Source organism: Chiloscyllium plagiosum, unplaced genomic scaffold (genome assembly GCF_037043375.1).
Source record: "Chiloscyllium plagiosum isolate Xiang-an unplaced genomic scaffold, Cpla_swu_hap1 HiC_scaffold_13, whole genome shotgun sequence".
Lineage (NCBI taxonomy): Eukaryota > Metazoa > Chordata > Chondrichthyes > Orectolobiformes > Hemiscylliidae > Chiloscyllium > Chiloscyllium plagiosum.
Window position 1 is genome coordinate 63,408,587 of NW_028270151.1, and position 22,418 is coordinate 63,431,004.

Sequence of the window (22,418 nt, forward strand, 5' to 3'; positions counted from 1 at the left end):
TCCTTCCTGAGCAACATGGCATACACAGAGTTACACATGGATGAGGTAGATGGATTGGATGCCAGTTCAAAGGTGTTCCAAAAGAATTTCATGCAAGCTTGGAATGAAAATGTAATATTTCCTTACCTTTAAAACTGACTCACTGGCATTGTTACCCAGGGCAACAGACTTGTAAGATGAGGAAATAATCACCTACACAAAGCTTGCTTTGTCAATTGTAGGTCATGCAATGACCAAGTTCTTGAGCTGGATGCAAGCCTTAAAGTCAGTGACAATGTGGCGAAGCTGAAACATTTTAAAATCTCAGAATGGAGTGGGATGAAAAATTACAATGTTACTATAAAATCAGGCGATCAACTTGAAACAAAGACATTTCAGTGGGTATTTTTATCCGTTGTTTGAAAATAAACAATATTAAAATTGATTACTACAATGTAGCAACCAGGATACGGAGTCTAAATGCCAACCAAACTAATCCAACAGTAAAAACTTGGACACAAACCAAATTGCTGGAGAAACTCAGCAGGTCTCACAGTAATGGTAGACAGAAGAGAGAGATGTTTTAAGCCCATGACCCTCCTTCAGAACTGATAGCAGCTAGGAAAAGGTGGTATTAGAGCATGGGAGCAAGGATAGGCAGATAAAGATATTGTTGACAGAAAGCCAGGGAAGAGGAGAAACTAGAAAGGTGATAATTGGGATTGAGTGGGTGAAGAATGAGTTGACTGTACTGAAAGCAACCCAGGTCATGACAGGACCTGAAATTTGGCAGTGGGAAATAAAGAGAGAAATGCTCATATGCTAAAATCAGTAAACTCAATGTTGTGTCTTGTAATGTCCCCAAATGGAAGATACGGTGTTGCTCTTCCAATTGGTGTCCAGTCACATCAACTTTAAAAAGGGGCAGCACGGTGGCTCAGTGGTTAGCACTGCTGCCTCACAGCACCAGGGATCCGGTTCAATTTCAGCCTCAGGCGACTGTGTGGAGTTTGTACATTCTCCCAGAGTCTGCCTGGGTTTCCTCTGGGTGCTCTGCTTTCCTCCCACAGTCCAAAGATGTTCAGGTTAGGTGAATTGACTCTGCTAAATTGCCTACAATGTTGAGGGGTGTGTAGGTTAGGTGCATTAGTCATGGGAAATGTAGAGTAATAGGATAGTGAAATGGGTCTGGGTGGATACTCCGAGGGTCGGTGTGGACTTGTTAGGCCGAATGGCCTGTTTCCACGCTGCAGGGATTCGAACTTCAGGTAGTAAAAACATACATTCATTTGTCACACTTACTTAAAAAAAGGTGAAAAAAAATCCATAAAAGAGGCATTATTAGACAAAAAGACAAATCAAAGTGATTTTTTTTTTCATTCATGGGATGAGGATGTCGCTGGCTGGGCCAGCATTTATTGCCCTTCCCTAATTGCCCAAAGGGCAGTTAAGAGTCAGCCACATTGTTGTAGGTCTGGAGTCACACGTAGGCCAGGTAAGGATGGCAGTTTCCCACCCTGAAGGACATTAGTGCACCAGGTAGGGTTTTCCAACAATTGATAATGGATTCATGGTCATCATTAGACTCTTAATTCCAGATTTTTGTTGAATTAAAATTCCACCATCTACCAGGGAGGGATTTAAACCCAGGTCCCCAGAACATGATCTGCATCTCTGGATCAACAGTCCAGTGATAACATCACTAGGCCATCACCTTCCCTGCCTATGTAATCAAAGCTTGGGCAAAGAGATGGGTTCTTAAATATGTAGTGAGAAAGAAAGGATTTAAGGAATAAATACAATAGTTTAGGCCCCATCCGGCTGAAGGTAATGACTGTCAATAGTAGAGCAATGGGAGGATGTGATTTACATAAGGCTAAAATCCAGAGGAATGGATACGTTTGTGATAGACAGGAATTGCTCAGTTGCAATTACATATTCCAGGAGGTGTCATCACATTACAGGCTCCAACATGTTCATCCTTGTCTGCCTATATCAAATGGAAAGCAAAATTGCACAATGCTTAGCTATTAACCAAACACTTTCTTCCCATACCCTCTTCCAGTAATTTTAATTTTTCAGTCAGAGAAATGTTGAAAAAGGTTGGTGAATATCGTAAGATATTTAATATCCCTGTGTTATTCCATGTGGGGGATGGGGTTAAAGTGTAAGGTAATGGAAAAAAGGCGAGAAGGATAAAATGGGTTTCCTTCCACAATCCAAAGATGTGCAGGTTAGGTGAATTGGCCATGCTAAGTTGCCCATAGTATTCAGGAATGTGTAGGTTAGGTGCATTGGTCTGGGGTAAATGTAGGGTAGGGGACTGGGTCTGGGTGGATTGATGTGGACTTGTTGGGTCAAATGGCCTGTTTTTACACTGTAGGGATTCTATGATTCTATATTTAAAAAATGCACCATTCAAAGGAGGAGACCATAGGCTGAAGTGCAATTTAGTTATATAAGTTCACATCATCACCATGCCAATTTAGGCAGGGTTCACCAAGACGAAATGGTGAGAGTTTGAATTCAATGGATGAAAAAAAAAATTATGTTACGAAATAGGGGGTTCTTATACCCTGGAAGAAAGCGAGCACTGTAGATGTTGGAGATGAGAGTTGAGATTGTGGTGCTGGAAAAGCATAGCAGATAAGGATATTGTTGATTCCATAAGCCGTTCCTGAAGAAGGGCTTATGCCCGAAACATTGATTCTCCTGCTCCTCGGATGCTGCCTGACCTGCTGTGCTTTTCCAGCACCACACTCTTGACTCTCAGCTCCAGCATCTACAGTCCTCACTTTCTTCCAGGGTATAAGAACACCCACAATGTTAAGGTGTCAAATGTTAAAGGTGGTAGCTCATTACCACCTTGTCTAGGGTGATGATGTGCAATAACTACTGACCAGCGATATCTCAAACTTTTTTTAAAATTTGATGCTCACATAATAAAAGCCACATTGTAGTTGTTTTGCTGTATCTCAATTCTCACAAATTCAGAGGGTTAAAACAATAAAAAACACAGATTAGAAATATCTCAATTTGATGCCAGAGTTAAATGGATCTTAAACATGTTAAAATGGGATACACTACAATTGGTTTTATTAATTCTGGATTTCAGAAGACATAAAAAGCCATGGTTTCTGCATTATACATTGCTATAGCATTATTAGTGAAAACTGGAGACTGGCTGAGGGTAATATTGCTGAACTCTGATACTCCTCACATTTACATTTCTGCAGGATGAGATACCAGAGTTAAATTATCCAATTTTCAACATGAAACCTTCTTCACAGGTAGGCTGGATCACAGCCTTAAAAAATGCAAAACAGAAACAAACAAAGAAAAGTTTCAGCTATTGGGAACAATACAAACTAGCAGCATAAATATCCTTGCCTCCCTGAGTTATGGTGAATGAGAACAAATGGTCTTGCCCACCATAAGAAGCTGTAATATTTCATCTGGCCACAATATGGGACCACAAGTGTCAAATTAATATGACAGCAATCAGGAATCCAAATACTAAATCCACCACTCTTTTGCCATGTAAGAAATATCCTTTTCAGTGAAATTTGGTAATGATCATTGAATTTCTGGTAACCTTTCATAAAACTGTTAAACTAGAAAGAAGGTGAAATTATCAAAGGTGCTGTAGCCACTTGCCTTTAGCATAGTCTAATGACACCTTCCTTCTCGACAAATTGCAAAGCCAAAAACGTTTGGTTTCCAATTTTGTACCAGATATTTATTTTCCAAGTCGACCTTAGACTCAAACAACACTGTCAACATCTAATTTTATCTATTAACAGACTTTCCATCATCTCAGTTTCTTAATTATAATAATGATTTAAAAGTGGATGCACTTTTAATGACTGGTTTGATCTCCTGAGATATTATTCACGTTAAGTTTCAGCAGATTTTTTTGTGTCAACATCAATCCACTTCTAATAGGAATAACTTGTAAACTAATACTGCTCCTCCCATATATAAACATACAACAAAAACAGAGTAAGTTAATATTTACATATAATCAGAAAGCATTAACAAATAAGTAGGAGAACTGCTGTACTGTGACAGAACATCATGAAGACAACCAAATTTTATTCTTCGTACTAAAACATTCCAAAATAAGCAAGGTCTTATGAATCCAGAAGTCGTCCTATCTATGCCATGCTGAAAAGCAATGAACCACATCTGTTAGCACATTGGTTGTAAATGGTTGTGCAAATGGCTTAGTAATTTAGTCTTCAGTTTCTAGTTATCTGCAGCTTCTGCATCTAAATGAGAAAACTGAACTAAGAATTGCATGAAAATCACTGTTGGCTGGGCTTAAGATGTTGACAAATTGTTAATTTAATTTTCAGTAGACATTGCAAAACTTTAAAACAAACAAAAACAGACATTGCTGAAGAATTGTTTTATTTCAACATCCACTGTTTGGTGTTTTATTAGAGAATTTTAAACTTGGTGCAAATGAAATAGATAGCCATTTAACAGCAAGATTTTTCTTTCTAAGACTGGCAAACAAGAATGACAAAATTTTGACCGAAAGCTTCTTAGAAGGATCAGATATTAGCCCTTTGATTAAAAACCTTATCACACTTCACAAGAATACTTCAGAGTAGCGAAAATTGCAGCAAAACAGCTGCCTCTGTGCAAAAATACTAAATATGACCAGTTTATGTATTAAGTTTCAATGTTACTTAGTAAATATACTCTCCTGCAATAGTTAAGAAGTTTCCTGAGGGGATTCATGCTAATAATGTTAAAGGATTACTTAAGGGATTTAATTAGGCTGAATAATTCCAAATACAAAAATGAATAGCTTGTAACATTTACAACAGCATTATATGTGTGCTTTAAAGCATTTTAAAAAGTATTTGTCATTCATGTAAGACAATCCATTAGTTGGAATTAAGGCAAGGTCCTTGTAACTAACTGAACAATGAACGCTGGGTCTTGCACATATATAAATCAAACAATCATGACTGCTTGGCCAAAGGCTGAATATTAACGTGCAATTATCTTGAGAGATACAAGCTGACACAACAGTATCGAGATAGTAAATCAAAAACATCTATCACGTAAAGGAAAGTTGCATCAATTACCTTTTTGAAGATTCTTCCATTTGGCTGAATCTCATCTTCCTCACTAAGAATTTCACGTGTTCCCAAGCACTTCCTGTGTCTAAAGGCCTCAGTGGCATACTGAAAGATTTTATCCAGGGTGTCAGCACCAGCATATAAACTTGCCAGCAGACGATCTAAGCTTTCCACACATCGGTATGGGCCAGCAGGATGGTTACTAATTGATTTTGCTCTTATATTTGGTCTACGCCGTGAACCCCCAAAGAGCTGCAATGGGAGAATAAATAAGAGATTGCACACAACAATCATACATTGCAAAAACAATGAAAAGATAGGGTTAATGCCCTTCTTCAATTTCATTTTGCTTGGAGGCTTGAAGCGTGCAATTAGAGATCCAGAATGCCTGTAAGCCTGCGAGGCTATAGAATTAATACCACGCCAGTTTTGTACCTGAAGGTGGAAAATGGAAAAGGTTAGACATTCTTCAGAAAATCACCAGTTAATTATATTAACCTAGAATCTTACATAAATCTACATATGTTCTCAAACAGAAAACCATAACAACTGTAATTTATATTCATATAGCATTTTTAAGGATAGAAAACTATTCAAGGTGGTTTGCAAATCTATTAATCACAAAAACTGAGAGGCCATAAAAAGTTTGATGAAAGAAAAAGGCTTTATAAAAGAAAATCTTTAAAGGACATAAGAAAACTGAGTGAAACAGAGGGTCAGGAAGAGAAATCGGAAGGATTTTGAAGAGCTGAATGAAGATCCAGTCACCAATAGTGGTGTAAAGAAACTTCTGGAGGAACATCTGGACAATGTTATAAGGGAAATTACATAGGAGGAGTGTTTTCTAATTGTTACTTTTGAAGATGACAAAACAGAAACACTTTTTCAGCAGCATAAGGGTCAAGGCACAACTTAGATTTTATACCTTTCAAAATGCTAATATATGTGCACTTTCAACTAAATTAATGGGGGCATCATAAATTCAAATCTGGTATACTGATTGTAGATGTAGGATCTTATTGCCATCTTTAGAAGTATAGAAACTTCAATTGGCTATTCAGATACATCATGGCAAATCTGTACCTCCACTCACCTGCTTATGCGACATCCTTGCTGATACACTTATTAACAAGTATGTATCAGAGTCTTAGGGATTTAAATTGACTCTGCTCTAGATTTCGAACACCATTGGCATGAATGGGTATACACTTGATGACCTTGCTCTCTTTCTTTCGATTTCCCCCAACCCAAAGAAAAGTTTGTCTGTGTATACCTTATCAAATTCCATTACTATTTTAACCACCTTAATCAGATCATGTCTCAAACTTTCAAATTCAAAGGAATGCAAGCCACGTTAATACAAACGCCCATCAATTTAACCATTCTAGTCCACGTTGTACTTTATCTGTGGCAAATAAATCTTTTCAAAAAGGGTGGTACTTGAAATTGACAAAAAAATTGTTAACCCTTTCACAACTTTGAGTACAGATTCCCTCATGCTCAAGACTTAAATTTCATTAGCCTTTTTAGTGTTAGTTTTATACATGTGCGACAGATTTTAGTATTAGTTTAGATGGCAAAGGATGCAGTTGGGTGAAGGGGTTGGCTTAGAGGCAGGAAGCTGCCTGATGGCTTATCTACCATCATAAAATGGAAGACTGATGGAAAGGCAGTTTGTGCATTTTTTCAGTGCTCATTGTTCGATACTTCGAAATTAATTACTGACATTACCTTCAATTCCGTTGTGCTTTTAATTTTGACAGTAATATATTCCATAGAACCTCAAAGATCTTTAAAAAATCCCTCATCCACCATCCTAGTGAATTCCTCAAAAGACATGACCTATTCTTCACAAATCCATCAAAACAACTAACTCCAAGCGCTCATTAATTTTGCCTGATTATTACCAACTTACCATTGAGGGGTCTGCACTTCTGCTCTCCACCATTTCCCTTCCCTCAAATAAGAAAGCAATTTCTCCAATCCAAATACACAATTGTTGAATCCTAGGTTCATGAGAAAATCATAAACCAACAAAAATCTTTCCATCAATTTCTTTTAACATTGTGAATGGAATGCATCAGGTTCTGAAGATTCATTCACTCCAAGTTTGAATAATTGCTGAATGTTTAAAAAAATTCTCCTCAATGTCCTCTCCTTGAGTGATTTTCAGATTGTGTTCCATTGCTGGTATTTTATACATGTCCTACACAATATTAAGGGGGCTATATATACACATAAAAATGTTGCTGCTAATGTGTTCACAGACCTCATTTGGTTAATTTTTTGCTAATTCTTTGTTATATATAGTCTTGCCTGCACCTACACTTGATTGGTTGACACGTTCCTACCTTCTCTGCACATACTTTAAAAAAAACTTTGGTTGAAAGTTTGATATTCCTCAATTTATTTTCAATACTCCTTTGTTTACCTCATTGCATCATACTTGCTTTGTATCAATTTTCACTTTATAATTCTCTTGATGCTGGGGTTTTCAGTTTTTCTTGCAATAGTGTAAGCTTTCCTTCTTGACACTTCATCTGAAGTCATTTGTTGACTATAGTTACTCAAATACAAATACAAGAGCCTTTTCTCTTTAACAAAGGATTTGCTGCTTTTGTACCATACCAAATAATTAATTGGATACTTTGCATTGTCTGTAGGATTAGCCATTAATTCAGCACAGTTTCCTCCCAAATAATCTTACCTCTTTCAACTTGTACAATTTAAACTTAAAAGCCTTGTGTGCAATTTTCTGTTCTCCGTCTCAAAACCAATTTTGTTGTGGTCACAATGTGCTATCTTGTTTGCTGTCCAAGATTAAAATATGGGCTCTTATCAAATCACACAAGCATATCCTTGACTATTTTGAGAATGCTACAAATATAATTTTCTTCCATTGAAATGTGATCGCTCTAAATCAGTCTTAAAGATACTACTGACTAAACTAACAAAAAAGGGGCAAAATATCTAACAAAGCACTTGTGAAACATGCAGTTAACACATGATGGAAATGTCATATGGTGCGCTACAGAATTTAATGCTTATTTCTGTGTCAGACATGATTCAGTTGGGATTATTGCTGCCACTGAAGCTATAGGTTTTATGTTCAAATTCCACTCCAAAGCACAAGTACAAAAATCAGAGCCAACACTCCTGTGCAGTGCTATGGGATTGCGATCCTGTACTAATGGAGGTACAATTTTTCACCTGTGACATTAAACCAATGCCCCAGCTGTCAAGTCTGGAAAATATCCTATGACACTATCACAAATAAAAGCAGTTATCCCAAGTGCCTGAGCCAATATTTCCCTCTCAATCAACATCACAAAAAAACAAACCGATCAGTACAACATTGATGTTTGTGGAAAATTGTGTCTGAATCACTTTGACCACACATCAAAAAGTACTTAAATGACTGTAAAGCATTTCAAGAGCTCTCTAATAACCTAAATGGCAAAGCCAGTTAAGACCTTCATAAACAACACTAAAGTAGGAAATTAGAATTGTATTAATGATATCAACACTGTGGGAGGAATTATATTGGGCATGTAAGGGAGACAAATGGCAAATTAAATCCAATACCAAGCAGTGAGTAATATTACATAACTGCAGAAATATAAGCAACATGGAATTACCATAAAAGGAATAAAATTTGCTGGGACAAACTGCAAAATGAACATTCAAATACTGATAGATCTGTATTTGTTACCTGTACTATTTAAACAATATGAAAAAACAACAAACTAATCTGTAGCCAGAAAAGTGAAGTTTGTGTCTACAGGAGTACACTTTTTATGAATTAATCAAACCACACCCCAAGAAGTACTATTTTGATCACCATACTTTAGAGGGAATATAGAGGCAATGCAAAAAGTTTAAGCAAACAATGATCACAAGTGCAGGAAGGATATACAATGGGGACATGTGTTCAAGGAAACTCATCAAGACACAGTAGTAATAAACAAGGTGAATCTGAATATTACAGCATACTCAGTTTGAAATAAACATTTTTAGAAAGCATAGGAAAGGTTAGATCAGGTAAGTGCTATCAATAGGATATTAACATAGGCGATGAGTCGAAAGACTTCTTGGAGCAATCATTTCTATAATCATTTGAAATAACTCCATAATCTTAACTAACAGTTAAGAGCACAAAGGGCCCTCAAATACAGTTGAATGCCAGGTTCACTAAATTAAATTCTAAATGGACATGTCTCATTGTAACAATCATTTTTTTCTTTTATTCTACTTACAAAACTTTCATACTAGCCAATGTTGATAAGAAACCTTTTATTCATTCACTGGCTTAATCTCACCCCCACCAATTCAAAATGAAAATTATTTCTGGTTTAACCAAAAGTACACAAGTACTGACTTGAAGAGGTATAAATAAAACTCCCAACTGCATCAAAAAGCATGCATACCCAAAATGTCTAATAGCAAAAGGTTAGCTTGAATAGACAGACAATAGCCCAATGAAGAAATCCCATGTCTCAAGTGATTTCCCAACAGGACTTATTGTCATGCCAACGCCTGCCTTATAGTTAGGAAAATTCAGTTTCAGCAGCTAACCACATTTAAAAACAAGTAAAAGTTATATTCATCGTGCTGGAATGTGTCTGGTCTTCTTGTTCTCTTTACAACTATAACTTAACACATTGTGATGCTAAATATTTTGTTTGCTTCTTGACAGCAGCAGGCATAATTTGAATATTCAACCTCTTTAGCCAAGGAATTTGTCATTGCTCACTTATTGCCAATATATTTTTAAAAATCAGGTAAGATTCCTGACAAAGCTGGAGGCCAACAGGACTCGCAACTACTTTAAGTTAGGTAATCAGAATAACACTTTCCCACTACTACTTGGTTTGCATTGTAATCAGCTATGATAGGGGCAAAACACTTTCTTGATAAAGGTAATTGCAAATTTGAACACATAATACATTTTTACAGCTATCTTTTGCAGCACAAGTGAGCACAAGACAGAGGGTTAAGTATAAAGAGATATTAAAACCTAGCCACAGCAAGAGTAGAATATTTAACTAATCTAGCATTAACAATTTAATAGTGTCATGAATTGACTAAAACAAGCAAATGAACAAATTCCATCCCAGATCTGTGGCTTTGATCCCTTTAAACTACGAGATCGATTAATCAACCATTTAAAAGTGTATTATTGAATAAATGAAAATCATCTTCTTAGGATATTCCAAAACACATTGCAGTCAATTACATACTTTCAACTGTTATACTGTATGGAAATGCAGAAGCAAATTTCCACACCAAGATTCCATAAGCATTTATCTATCCATAGCTAGATAAACAACTACAGGGGAGCAGAAGGTTGGTTGAAACATAGATGTTGGGGTTAAACCCATAGAACTTCATTGCGCTTGTCTAAGGTACTGTCTTTTTTTATAGAAGATGGTTCATTTGTGAAATGAACTTCCTGAGGAAGTAGTGTATGTGGTGTACAATTACAGTGTTCAAAAGACATTTGGATAAGTACATGAATAGGAAAGGTTTGGATGGATACAAACCAAGAGCAGGCAGGTGAGACTAGTTTAGTTTGGAATTATGTTTGGTATTAAGGGTCTGTTTCCATCTCTATGACTGTACGTCAGACTGAGTGATGAGCAGAACTGTGTCAATAGACACTAGATTATAGGTACAGGATTAGGCCATTCTGCCCTTCGAGCCTGCACCACCATTCAATATGATCATGGCTGATCATCCTTAATCAGTATCCTGTTCCTGCCTTATCTCCATAACCTTTGATTCCACAATCCTCGAGAGCTCTATCCAACGCTTTCTTAAATGAATCCAGAGACTGGGCCTCCACTGCCCTCTGGTGCAGAGCATTCCACACAGCCACCACTCTCTGGGTGAAGATGTTTCTCCTCATCTCTGTCCTAAATGGTCTACCCTGTATTTTTAAGCTGTGTCCTCTGGTTCGGCACTCACCCATCAACGGAAACATGTTTCCTGCCTCCAGTGTCCAATCCTTTAATAATCTTATTTGTCTCAATCAGATCCCCCCCTCAAGTCTTCTAAACTCAAGGGTATACAAGCCCAGTCGCTCCAGTCTTTCAGTGTAAGGTAATCCTGCCATTCCAGGACTTGACCTCGTGAACCTACGCTGCACTCCCTCAATAGCCAGAATGTCTTTCCTCAACTTTGTAGACCAGAACTGCACACAGTACTCCAGGTGTGGTCTCACCAGGGCCCTGTACAGCTGCAGAAGAACCTCTTTGTTTCTATACTCAATCCCCCTTGTTATGAAGGCCAGCTTTCTATTAGCCTTCTTCACTACCTGTTGGACCTGCATGCTTACCTTCATTGACTGGTGTACAAGAACACCGAGATCTCTCTGTACTGCCCCTTTACCTAAATTGATTCCATTTAGGTAGTAATCTGCCTTCCTGTTCTTGCCACCAAAGTGGATAACCATACATTTATCCACATTAAACTGCATCTGCCATGCATCTGACCACTCACCCAACTTGTCCAGGTCACCCTGTAATCTCCTAACATCCTCATCACATTTCACCCTGCCACCCAGTTTCGTATCATCAGCATTATAATTTGCTAGTGTTATTGCTAATACCATCTTCTATATCATTAACATATATTGTAAAAAGCTGCGGTCTCAGTACTGATCCCTGCGGTACCCCACTGGTCACTGCCTGCCATTCCGAAATGGAGCCGTTTATCACTACTCTGTTTCCTATCAGCTAACCAACTTTCAATCCAAGTTAGTACTTTGCCCCCAATACCATGTGCCCTAAATTTTGCTCACTAATACCATGCGCCCTAATTTTGCTCACTTGTCAGATGAAGTTTCATGTAAGCAAGTTGTCAGGTTATCCATTTTGGACTGAAAGATAGATCAGGGTGCTTTCTACAATTTTTTTTATTCATGCGGATGTGGGCATCACTGACCAGGCCAGCATTTATTGCCCATCCCTAATTGCCCATGGGCAGTTAAGAGTCAACCACATTGCTATGGGTCTAGCTTACATGTGACTCCAGACCAGAAAGGATAGCAGCTTCCTTCCCTAAAGGGCATTATGAAGTCAAATACCATAGATTTCCAAGAAACTTGTGGGTTTAAGTGCATAGATCTTTAAATGTCACAAACAGATGCAGAAAATAGTTAAGAAAGGTAATGGGATGCTGTCCTTTTTCTTTAGGAGACTGGTAGTAGAAGTATGATAGAGCATATTGCAGCACTGAAGAAAGAACTCAATGACCTCAGGCTCATCCGAGAGAACGAGATCTTTCTGGACAGGACCTTCAGCAAGGTTATTACACCGACTATACCAGAAGAGAGTAGAAGGGAGAAGACGATGAGGAAGTCAGAGAGGAGACAAGTGCAAGAGACCCCAGTAGAAGTACCTGTCAGGAACAGGTTGAATCTTTTGGAAACAGTAGAGACAGACGACACTGCCAGTCCGCAAGGCGGTCAGGTCTGCCAATCAAAGGTTGGCATGGAGGCAGACATCACACAGAGCCGTGGTAATAGGGGACTCCATAGTGAGAAGAACTGAACGGGGTTGCTGTGGCAACAGGCGGGATTTGAAGATGGTGTGTTGCCTTCCTGGTGCCAGGATTAAGGATATCGCAGACAGAGAGCAGGAAATCCTCAAGGGCGAAGGTGAAGAGCCAGAGGTGGTGGTACATGTCGGCACAAATGATGTCAGGAAGAAGAGGAGGGACATTCTACAGCGGGACTTCGGAGAACTTGGAAGAAAGCTGAAAAGCAGGCGCCCAAGGTGGTTATCTCCGGTTTGCTTCCAGTCCCTCGGGCTGGAGAGGCCAGGAACAGGGAGATAATGGACTTGAACGTGTGGCTGGGGAACTGGTGCAGGAAGCAAGGATTTAAATTCTTGGATCACAGGGGTATGTTTTGCAGTAACGATAAATTATACAAGAGGGACGGGTTGCACCTTAATAGTTGGGGGACCAGCATTCTGGCAGGCAGGTTTGCCACTGCAACACAGCTACGTTTAAACTAAATAGCTGGAGGGGAGGGGACAAACTGGAAGTTTAAGAAGGAAATTGAAGGGAAAGTTAGAACAAGAGAAGCCAAGAAAGACAACGGTATCAATGGAGCAGAAAACTCAAATAGGGATCATGCCGTAAGGTTGAGTGAAATAGGGACTGATAGGAAGGGTGAGGGCAGTAACAAATTAAAAATAATATATATGAATGCACGAAGCATTAGAAATAAGGTGGATGAGCTTGAGGCTCATTTGGAAATTGGCAGTTACAATGTTGTGGGGAGACTTGGCTTCAAGTGGACAGGGCCTGGGAAATGAATATTCAAGGCTATATGTGCTATTGTAAGGACAGACTGACGGGCAGAGGGGGTGGGGTGGCCCTGTTGGTAAGGAATGATATTCAGTCCCTTGCGCGGGAGGACCTAGAATCAGGGGATGTAGAGTCAGTATGGATAGAGCTGAGAAATTCTAAGGGTAGAAAGACCCTCATGGGAATTATCTACAGGCCCCCAAACAGTAGTCTGGATGTAGGGTGTAAGTTGAATAAGGAGCTGAAATTGGCCTGTCGCAAAGATATTACTACAGTTGTAATGGGGGATTTCAAAATGCAGGTAGACTGGGAGAATCAGGATGGTACTGGACCCCAAAAAAAGGGAGTTTGTGGAGTGTCTCCGAGATGGATTCTTAGAACAGCTGGTGCTGGAGCTTACCAGGGAGAAGGCAATTCTGGATCTGGTGTTGTGCAACGAACCGGATTTGATCAGTGACCTCGAAGTGAAGGAGCCATTAGGAGGTAGTGACCATAACACAATAAGCTTTAATATGCAATTTGAAAGGGAGAGGGTACAATCAGAAGTGACAATATTTCAGTTGAATAAAGGGAACTGTGGAGCTGGCCAAAGTTCAATGGTGCAATACCCTAGCAGGGATGGCAGTGGAGCAACAATGACAGGTATTTCTGGGTATAATGCAGAAGATGCAGGATCAGTTCATTCCAAAAAGGAAGATAGATCCTAAGAGGAGGCAGGGGTGGCCGTGGCTGATGAGGGAAGTTAAGAAACTATAAAGTCAAAAGAGAAAAAATATAACATAGCAAAGATGAGTGGGAAAACGGAGGACTGGGAAGCTTTTAAAGAACAGAGGATAACTAAGAAGGAAATACGCAGAGAAAAAAGAGGTACGAAGGTAAACAGGCCAAAAATATACAGGACGATAGTAAAAGCTTTTTTAGGTGTGCGAAAGGAAAAAAAATGGTTCAGACTAAAATTGGGCCCTTGAAGACAGAAACAGGGGAATATATTACGGGGAACAAAGAAATGGCAGAAGAGTTGAATTGGTACTTCAGATCTGTGTTCACTGGGGAAGACACAAGCAATCTCCCTGAGGTAATAGTGGCTGAAGGACCTGAACTGATGGGAATTTATATTTGCCAGGAAATGGTGTTGGAGAGACTGTTAGGTCTGAAGGCTGATAAGTCCCCAGGACCTGATGGTCTACATCCCAGGGTACTGAAGGAGGTGACTCTAGAAATCGTGGATGCATTGGTGATCATTTTCCAATGTTCTATAGATTCAGGATCAGTTCCTGCGGATTGGAGGGTGGCTAATGTTGTCCTACGTTTTAAGAAAGGAGGGAGAGAGAAAGCAGGGAATTATAGACCAGTTAGTCTGACCTCAAGTGGTGGGAAAGATGCTGGAGTCAATTATAAAGGATGAAATTACGACACCTGGATAGCAGTAACAGGATAAGTCAGAGTCAGCATGGATTTATGAAGGGGAAATCATGCTTGACTAATTTTCTGGAATTTTTTGAGGATGTAACTTTGAAGATGGACAAGGGAGATCCGGTGGATGTAGTGTACCTGGACTTTCAGAAAGCCTTTGATAAAGTCCCACATAGGAGGTTAGTGAGCAAACTTAGGGCGCCTGGTATTGGGGGGCAAAGTGCTGACTTGGATTGAAAATTGGTTGGTTGACAGGAAACAAAGAGTAGTGATAAACGGCTCCCTTTTGGAATGGCAGGTGACCAGTGGGGTACTGCAGGGATCAGTACTGGGATGCAGCTTTTTACAATATACATTAATGATATAGGTGATGGTATTAAAAGTAATATTAGCAAATTTGCTGATGATACAAAGCTGGGTGGCAGGGTGAAATGTGATAATGTTAGGAGATTACAGGGTGACCTGGACAGGCTAGGTGAGTGGACAGATGCATAGCAAATGCAGTTTAATGTGGATAAATGTGTGGTTATCCACTTTGGTGGCAAGAACAGGAAGGCAGATTACTACCTAAATGGAGTCAAGTTAGGTAAAGGGGCAGTACAATGAGATCTAGGTGTTCCTGTACATCAGTCAATGAAAGCAAGCATGCAGGTACAGCAGGCAGTGAAGAAAGACTCAGAATTAGAGCCAGACCGTTCAGGAGAGACGTTAGGAAGTACTTATATTCAGAGTCACAGCACAGAAACATGCCTTTCAGCCCAACTCGCTCATGTCAACCAGTTTTCCTAAAGTGAACTAGTTCCATTTGCCTATGTTTGGTCCACATCCCTCTAAAACCTTCCGGTCCATGTACCTGTCCAAATGCCTTTTATGTGTTGTAATGTATCTGCCTCTACCATTTCCTCTAGCAGTTTGCTCCATATACGCATGACCCTCTGTGTGAAAAGATTGCCCCTCAGGTCACTTTTAAATCTTTCCCCTCTCACCTTAAACCCACGCCCTCTAGTTTTGGACTTCCCTACCCTGGGGAAATGACCATGGCTATTCACCTTTTTTGTGCCCTTCATGATTTTATACACCCTTCAGCCTCCGATGCTCCAGGGAAAAAAGAAAGTCCCAGCCTATTCAGCCACGCCTTAAAACTCAAATCTTCTAGTCTCTGTAACATTCTTGTACATCTTTTTTGTAATTTTTCCAGTTTATCAACATATTGCAGCAGTGTGTTCAGAACTGTTTGCAATACTCCAAATGTGGCCTTAAAGCTGTAACAGGTTATGTAACTCCTGTACTCAATGCTCTGACCGATGAAGGCAAGCTTGTTAAATGCCTTCTTCGCCACTCTGTCTACCTGTGATGCCATTTTCAGGCAACTATGCCCTGCACCCCTAGGTCTCTGTTCCAAAACATTCCTCAGAGCCTTACTGTTAGCTGTATACGTCCTGCCCTTATTTGTCAAATTGAAATTTACACTTCGCATTTATCTGAATTAAACTCCATCTGCCATTCCTCAGCCCACTGCACCAGTTGACCAAGAGCCCATTGTATTCTTACATAACATTCTTCTCTGTCCACTATACCACTAATTTTGATATCACCAGCAAACTTACTAATCATACCTCCTATATTCTCGTCCAAAGCATTTACATAAAAGTCAAAACAGTGGATCCAGCACCAGTCCTTGTGGCACACTGATCACAGGCCTCCAGTCTGAACAATAATCCCCTACCACAACTGTCTTCAATTGACAAGCCAATTTTATATTCAGTTGTCTAGTTCATTTGATTGAAACTTACTAACCAGTCTACCGGAGGAACCTTGTCGAAGGCTTTGTCAAGCTCCACATAGGCAACATCTACCTCTCTGCTTTATCTATTTGGTTACCTCTTTAAAACAAAAATATTCAACTTTGAGACACAATTTCCCACACACAAAGCCATGCTGACTATCCCGAATCAAGGGATTCACTTGATCCCAGCTGACTGTACCTGGAGCAGCACGGTGGTTCAGTGGTTAGGACTGTTGCCTCTCAGCACCAAGGACCCGGGTTCAATTCCAGCCTCAGGCTACTGTCAATGTGGAGTTTGCACATTCTCCCCATGTCTGCATGCGCTTCCTCTGGGTGCTCTGGTTTCCTCCCACAATCCAAACATGTGCAGGTTAGGTGAACTGGCTATGCTAAATTGCCCATAGTGTTCAGGAAGGTGCAGGTTAGATCCAGTCAGGGGTAAGTGTGAAGTAACGGGAAATGGGTCTGGGTGGTATACTCTTCGGAGGGTCAGTGTAGACTTGTTGGGCCAAATGGCTTATTTCCACACTGTTGGGATTCTATGATTCTGACATATACCACTTTTTCTAGACCAGAGCCCCATTATCTCTAGTCATCCAGTGTTCCCTACTCCTGCCAGCCTTTGCCCTTCACATGAATGGTAACATGTTGGTCCTGAACTCTTGTTATCTCGCTTTTGAAAGCCTCCCACTTGGCAAATGTTCCTTTAACTGCAAATAACCTCTCCTAATCAACTTTTAAAAGTTCCTGTCTAATATCAAAACTAGCCTTGCCCAAATTTAGAACTTTAACCTGTGGATTAGAACTATCCTTTTCCATAACTATTTTAAAACTAATAGAACTATATTCACTAGTCCCAAAGTACTACCCCACTAACACCTCAGACACTTGTTCTGCCTTATTCCCCAAGATCCCAAATTCTGTCCCATTTCAAGCAGGATCATCTATATATTGAGAAATTTTCCCTAACACACAAATTCCTCCCCCATTCAAGCTCTTAACACTATGGCAGTACCAGTTTGCAAAGTCAAAACCCCTTATTACAACCCATTTATTCTTACAGCTATCTGTGATCATCCTTCACATTTCTGCACACAAAGGTGGTAAAATGTTTAGACCTTTCTTCCACAAACGCAAATGGATGCTGTATCAGTTGTTAATTTTAAATGTGAGAAAAATAAACGTTGGCAAAGATATTACGAGTCAGAGGTAGGTATATAGTTAGGCCAGAGATCAGTCAAATCTCACTGAATGGCAAAACAGGCTAGAATGGTTAAATTGTGTTCTCCTTTTCCTAAATGAAGGGTTTAAGAAATAGAACTCTGATTTCAATATCAAGCTGGAAAAAGAACTTAATATCAGAATTCAGTTCTAATTCACACACTAGAATAAATTACACCAATAAGGCTTTTTATGCAAAGACATCACTACTCCATATTTCACTTGATTGGTATAGCCAGATAAAGTTACTTGTGCAACTTCACTAAATTCCTTAAATTAGCAAGACAGCAATTCTGCATTTTTAACAAAAGAGGCAGTGGTTAAAACCATAGTCTTACACAATATCAGAAAGCCTGAAGAATATATAAAGACATTGTTTACCAAGTACTAGAGTAGTAAAATAACACAATGAAAGCCTTCCACTTTGCACTAATGTTTCCAATGAATGAAACAACTCCATCTTCTAATTTGTCATGCATGACTGTATTCTACAGCTAGCCAGTTTACACCAAAAGTCAAATCCAAGTGATTGGTTTTAATCGAGATTTGCCATTTTACCTTCTAGAGAAAAAAGCGAGTTCTGAAGAAGAATCCTATTGGACTTGTTAATGTTATTCTCTATAATAAAATCAAATTACTGCGGATGGTGGAATCTGAAACCAAAAGAGAAAATGCTGGAAAATCTCAACATGTCTGGCAGCATCTGTAAGGAGAGAAAAGAGCTGACGTTTCGAGTCTAACTGATCCTTTGTTTTCCTCTACACGAATACAGCCAGACCCTGCCGAGTTTCTCCGTTATTCACTGCATTTCTTAATTTTCAGAGATAAACATCTTCAAACCGGCCTGCAACATCCGCGAGCCATCTATCGGAGTTTTATACTAACATGATCTCAATAAAAGTTCACTTACATTGCCTATTTTATTTAGACCTCAATCAAATTTATGTTAACGTCCCAACAATATCCATAAATCCTGCCAATACAATTCCAAGTTATCAGGGGTGCCTATCGAAAGGTTGGAGAACACTTACTCCAAACGGTTACTTAAAAAAACTACCTTGGGGTAACACACGAGGTGGATCCGGCGTTTTCAATTCTAGTCCCTCACATTAAATGAGAAACACAGGGGGGCGGGGTTGACTGTAACTATAGTAACAGCAAATCAACGCTCAGATGGTTTATTACAGCCTCCAGGACCTTACTACGTTTGCGCTGGCGCGGATCATCAGTATTGTAAGAATTGTTCCTGCTAATTCAATAGGAGTTGGTAAAATGATCAGAATAACTTTTTCTTCCTATGTCTTCTTGGTGTGTACATTACTTAGCTGCAGAGGCTAAACAAAACGTCTCACGGTGAGGGAAACTGCGAAAATGCATGATGAGCTGTCGCCCCGGATTTTTGCACCATTATTGCGGAGTATATCAGAAGGAAATAAGCAGCACGTTGACTTCATATTAAGCCACGTCTACAGAACGTTATTTGGCTGACTTTGAAAATAGGTCACTATTAGAAAAGCAGACGTTTCCCCCTTAAAAGATGGGAATGAAGAGTAAAATTGACTTTCAGATGGACGTTGGCGTTTTTGTACTTCGGTCATAAAACCACAAAATGCGGGTACTGCAAGTATCTACGTTAACTTTTATTGCAAAACAGCTATAGCGCAAGACAGAATCATTGGTGACACCTAGTATTATGAAAACCTTTCGACTCCTTACCAAGGAAAGATATGTTTGCCTAAAAGGCAGTGCAATAAAAGTTCACTCAATTTCTGAGATGGAAAGGCAAAACTTTTTGCAGAGATTGGGCATGGTGAGCCAATAATATCTCCAGTTAAGAACAAGTGATTTAATTTAAACACTTGTACGGTTTGACAGGATTTGTGATGAAAAACTATTTCCCTGGCTCAGGCAGTTAGAACCAAGGAACACTTAAAGGATTACGAATCTTTGAAATTTCTCGCCTAGAGTGATGTGGATACTCAATCAGGAAGTTAGTCTAGACTGAGACCAATAGATTCTAGAGTACAAGAGTGCAATGGGGAGTAAGCAGAAAAGTGGGATTGATAATCTTACTGAATCACAATATGCCTGCAGTGCAGACAAATACCATTTGGCCTATCGAGACTGCACCAACCCTCAGAAGAGCATCCCACCTTATCCTTGTAAACCTGCATTTAATATGGTAAATCTAGCTAGCGTGCACATCCATGACACCATGGGGAAAATTTAGCATGGTAAATCCATCTAGCCTGCACATCTTTGGACTGTGGGAGGAAACCCATGCAGATGGAGGGACAACATGCAAACACCAAACAGTCCCCCCAGGCTAGAATTCAATCTAGATCCCTCGCACTATGAGGTAGCAGTGTAACCACCATACCACCCAAGGCAGAGCACGTGAAGTTCTGTATGGCCTCTTCATGCTCTTATTCCTAATATTATTATACAAATATCACCCCAGTTTCTCAATTCATCTTAATGTCCAGATTTATTCCAAAGAATGTAATAGAATCTTGCATAAGTTCTAAAAGGGCAACAAGTCACCTCATATGTAGAAATTTACAGGATTTACCAGGATGTTTCCAAACCACTTCAATTACTAGGGGACAAGAGTTCAAGGTAAGAGGTGAAAAGTTTTCAGAGATATTTGTATCATTGATAATCACAGGTGAGGTGCCGGAAGACTGGAGGTTGGCTAGCATGGTGCCACTGTTTAAGAAAGATGGTCAGAACAAGCCAGGGAACTATAGACCTGTGAGCTTGGCGTCAGTGGAGGGCAAGTTGTTGAAGGGAATCCTGTGGGACAGGATGTACATGTATTTGGAAAGGCAAGGACTGATTAGGGATAGTCAACATGGCTTTGTGCATGGGAAATCATGTCTCACAAACTTGATTGAGTTTTTTGAAGTAACAAAAAGGATTGAGGGCAGAATGGTGAACGTGATCTATATTGACTTGAATAAGGCGTTCGACCAAGGTTCCCCATGGGAGACTGGATAGCAAGGCTACATCTCATGGAATACAGGGAGAACTAGCCATTTGGATACAGAACTGGCTCAAAAGGTAGAAGACAGAGGGTGGTGGTGGAAGGTTGTTTTTCAAACTGGAGGCCTGTGACCAGTGGAGCGCCACCAGGATCGGTGCTGGGTCCATGACTTTTCGTCATTTATATAAACGATTTGAATGTCAGCATAAAGAGGTATAGTTAATACATTTGCAGATGACACCAAAATTGGAGGTGTTGTGGACAGCGAAGGTGGTTATCTCAGATTACAACGGGGTCTTGATTAGACCAGCCAATAGGCTGAGAAGTGGCAGATGGAGTTTAATTTAGATAAATGTGAGGTGCTGCATTTTGGGAAAGCAAATCTTAGCAGGACTTATATACTTAATAGTAAGGTCCTCAGGATTGTTGTTAAGCAAAGAGACCTTGGAGTGCAGGTTCATAGGTCCTTGAAAGAGGAGTTGCAGGTACATAGGATAGTGAAGGCAGCTTTTGGAATGCATTCCTTTATTAGTCAGTATTGAGTACAGGAGTTGGGAGGTCATGTTGTGGCCGTACCGGACATTGGTTAGGCCACTGTTGGAATATTGCGTGCCATTCTGGTCTCCTTCCTATCGGAAAGATGTTGTGAAATTTGAAAGGGTTCAGAAAAGATTTACAAGGATGTTGCCAGGGTTGGAGGAGACCTAAGTGGCAACTTTTGCATGCAGATGATGGTACATGTATGGAGCCGTCAGAGGAAGTGGTGGAGGCTAGTACAATTGCAACATTTAAAAGGCATCTGGATGGGTATATGAATAGGAAGGGTTTGAAGCAATATGGGCCAGGGCTGGCAGGTGGGACTAGATTGGGTTGGGATATCTGGTCAATATGCATGAGTTGGACCGAAGGGTCTGTTTCCGTGCTGTACATCTCTGTGACTCTATATGCATGGAAGGTTCTTTACGCAGAAGACGGTGGGTGCGTGGAATGTGTTGCCAGTGGAGGTGGTAGAGGCAGGCATGATTGAGTCATTTAAACTGTATCTAGAAAGATGCATGAATGGGCAGGGAGCAAACGGATACAGATCTTGGAAATTTGGCGACAGGTTCAGATAGAAGATCTGGATTGATGCAGGCTTGGAGGGCCAAAGAACCCGTTCCTGTGCTGTAATTTTCTTTGTTCTTTGTACTTCCATTAAAAGCCAACATATCTGGACTGATTAAAATTTCTCTATTAAAAGAATCGGTCCAGTGTGTTAGAAGGTATTGAAGAAATCCTCTGGTATGAAATCTTAATTACCATTGAGCACAGAAAGTAAGTAAGAAAACAAGATGTAATGATTAGCTCCCCAACATCTTTGTCCAAAAAAAATCTTTCCTTCATGAAAGGTTGAGATATATACAAAAAAAATTGATGTAGTCGCACTATAAATTTTAAACACTAACTAACATAATTAGTTTTGTTCTTAAATGATTACATTGCATATGCATCAGTTTAGTATTAATATAATGGCAAATTCAGTCTTAGAAATGGATTCTGAAATGGTCACACTAAATTCCCAAAACTTTGATTAAAATTTGCTTAAACTCAAAAAAATGGTTAGTGTTAAAATATGTGAGAA

General features: G+C 39.7%; 1 protein-coding gene across 2 annotated transcripts in view; it reads right to left on the reverse strand.

Moving 5' to 3' along the window:
• Nucleotides 1-22,418, reverse strand: part of acsl3a (acyl-CoA synthetase long chain family member 3a) — a 130,081-nt gene that overhangs the window by 90,756 nt on the left and 16,907 nt on the right. For both annotated transcript variants that reach the window (XM_043702059.2, XM_043702058.2), the window contains exon 2: nucleotides 5,082-5,510. In XM_043702059.2, coding sequence (XP_043557994.1) covers nucleotides 5,082-5,420 — 339 coding nt within the window. In that variant the 5' untranslated portion in view covers nucleotides 5,421-5,510. The remainder of the gene's footprint in view (nucleotides 1-5,081; nucleotides 5,511-22,418) is intronic.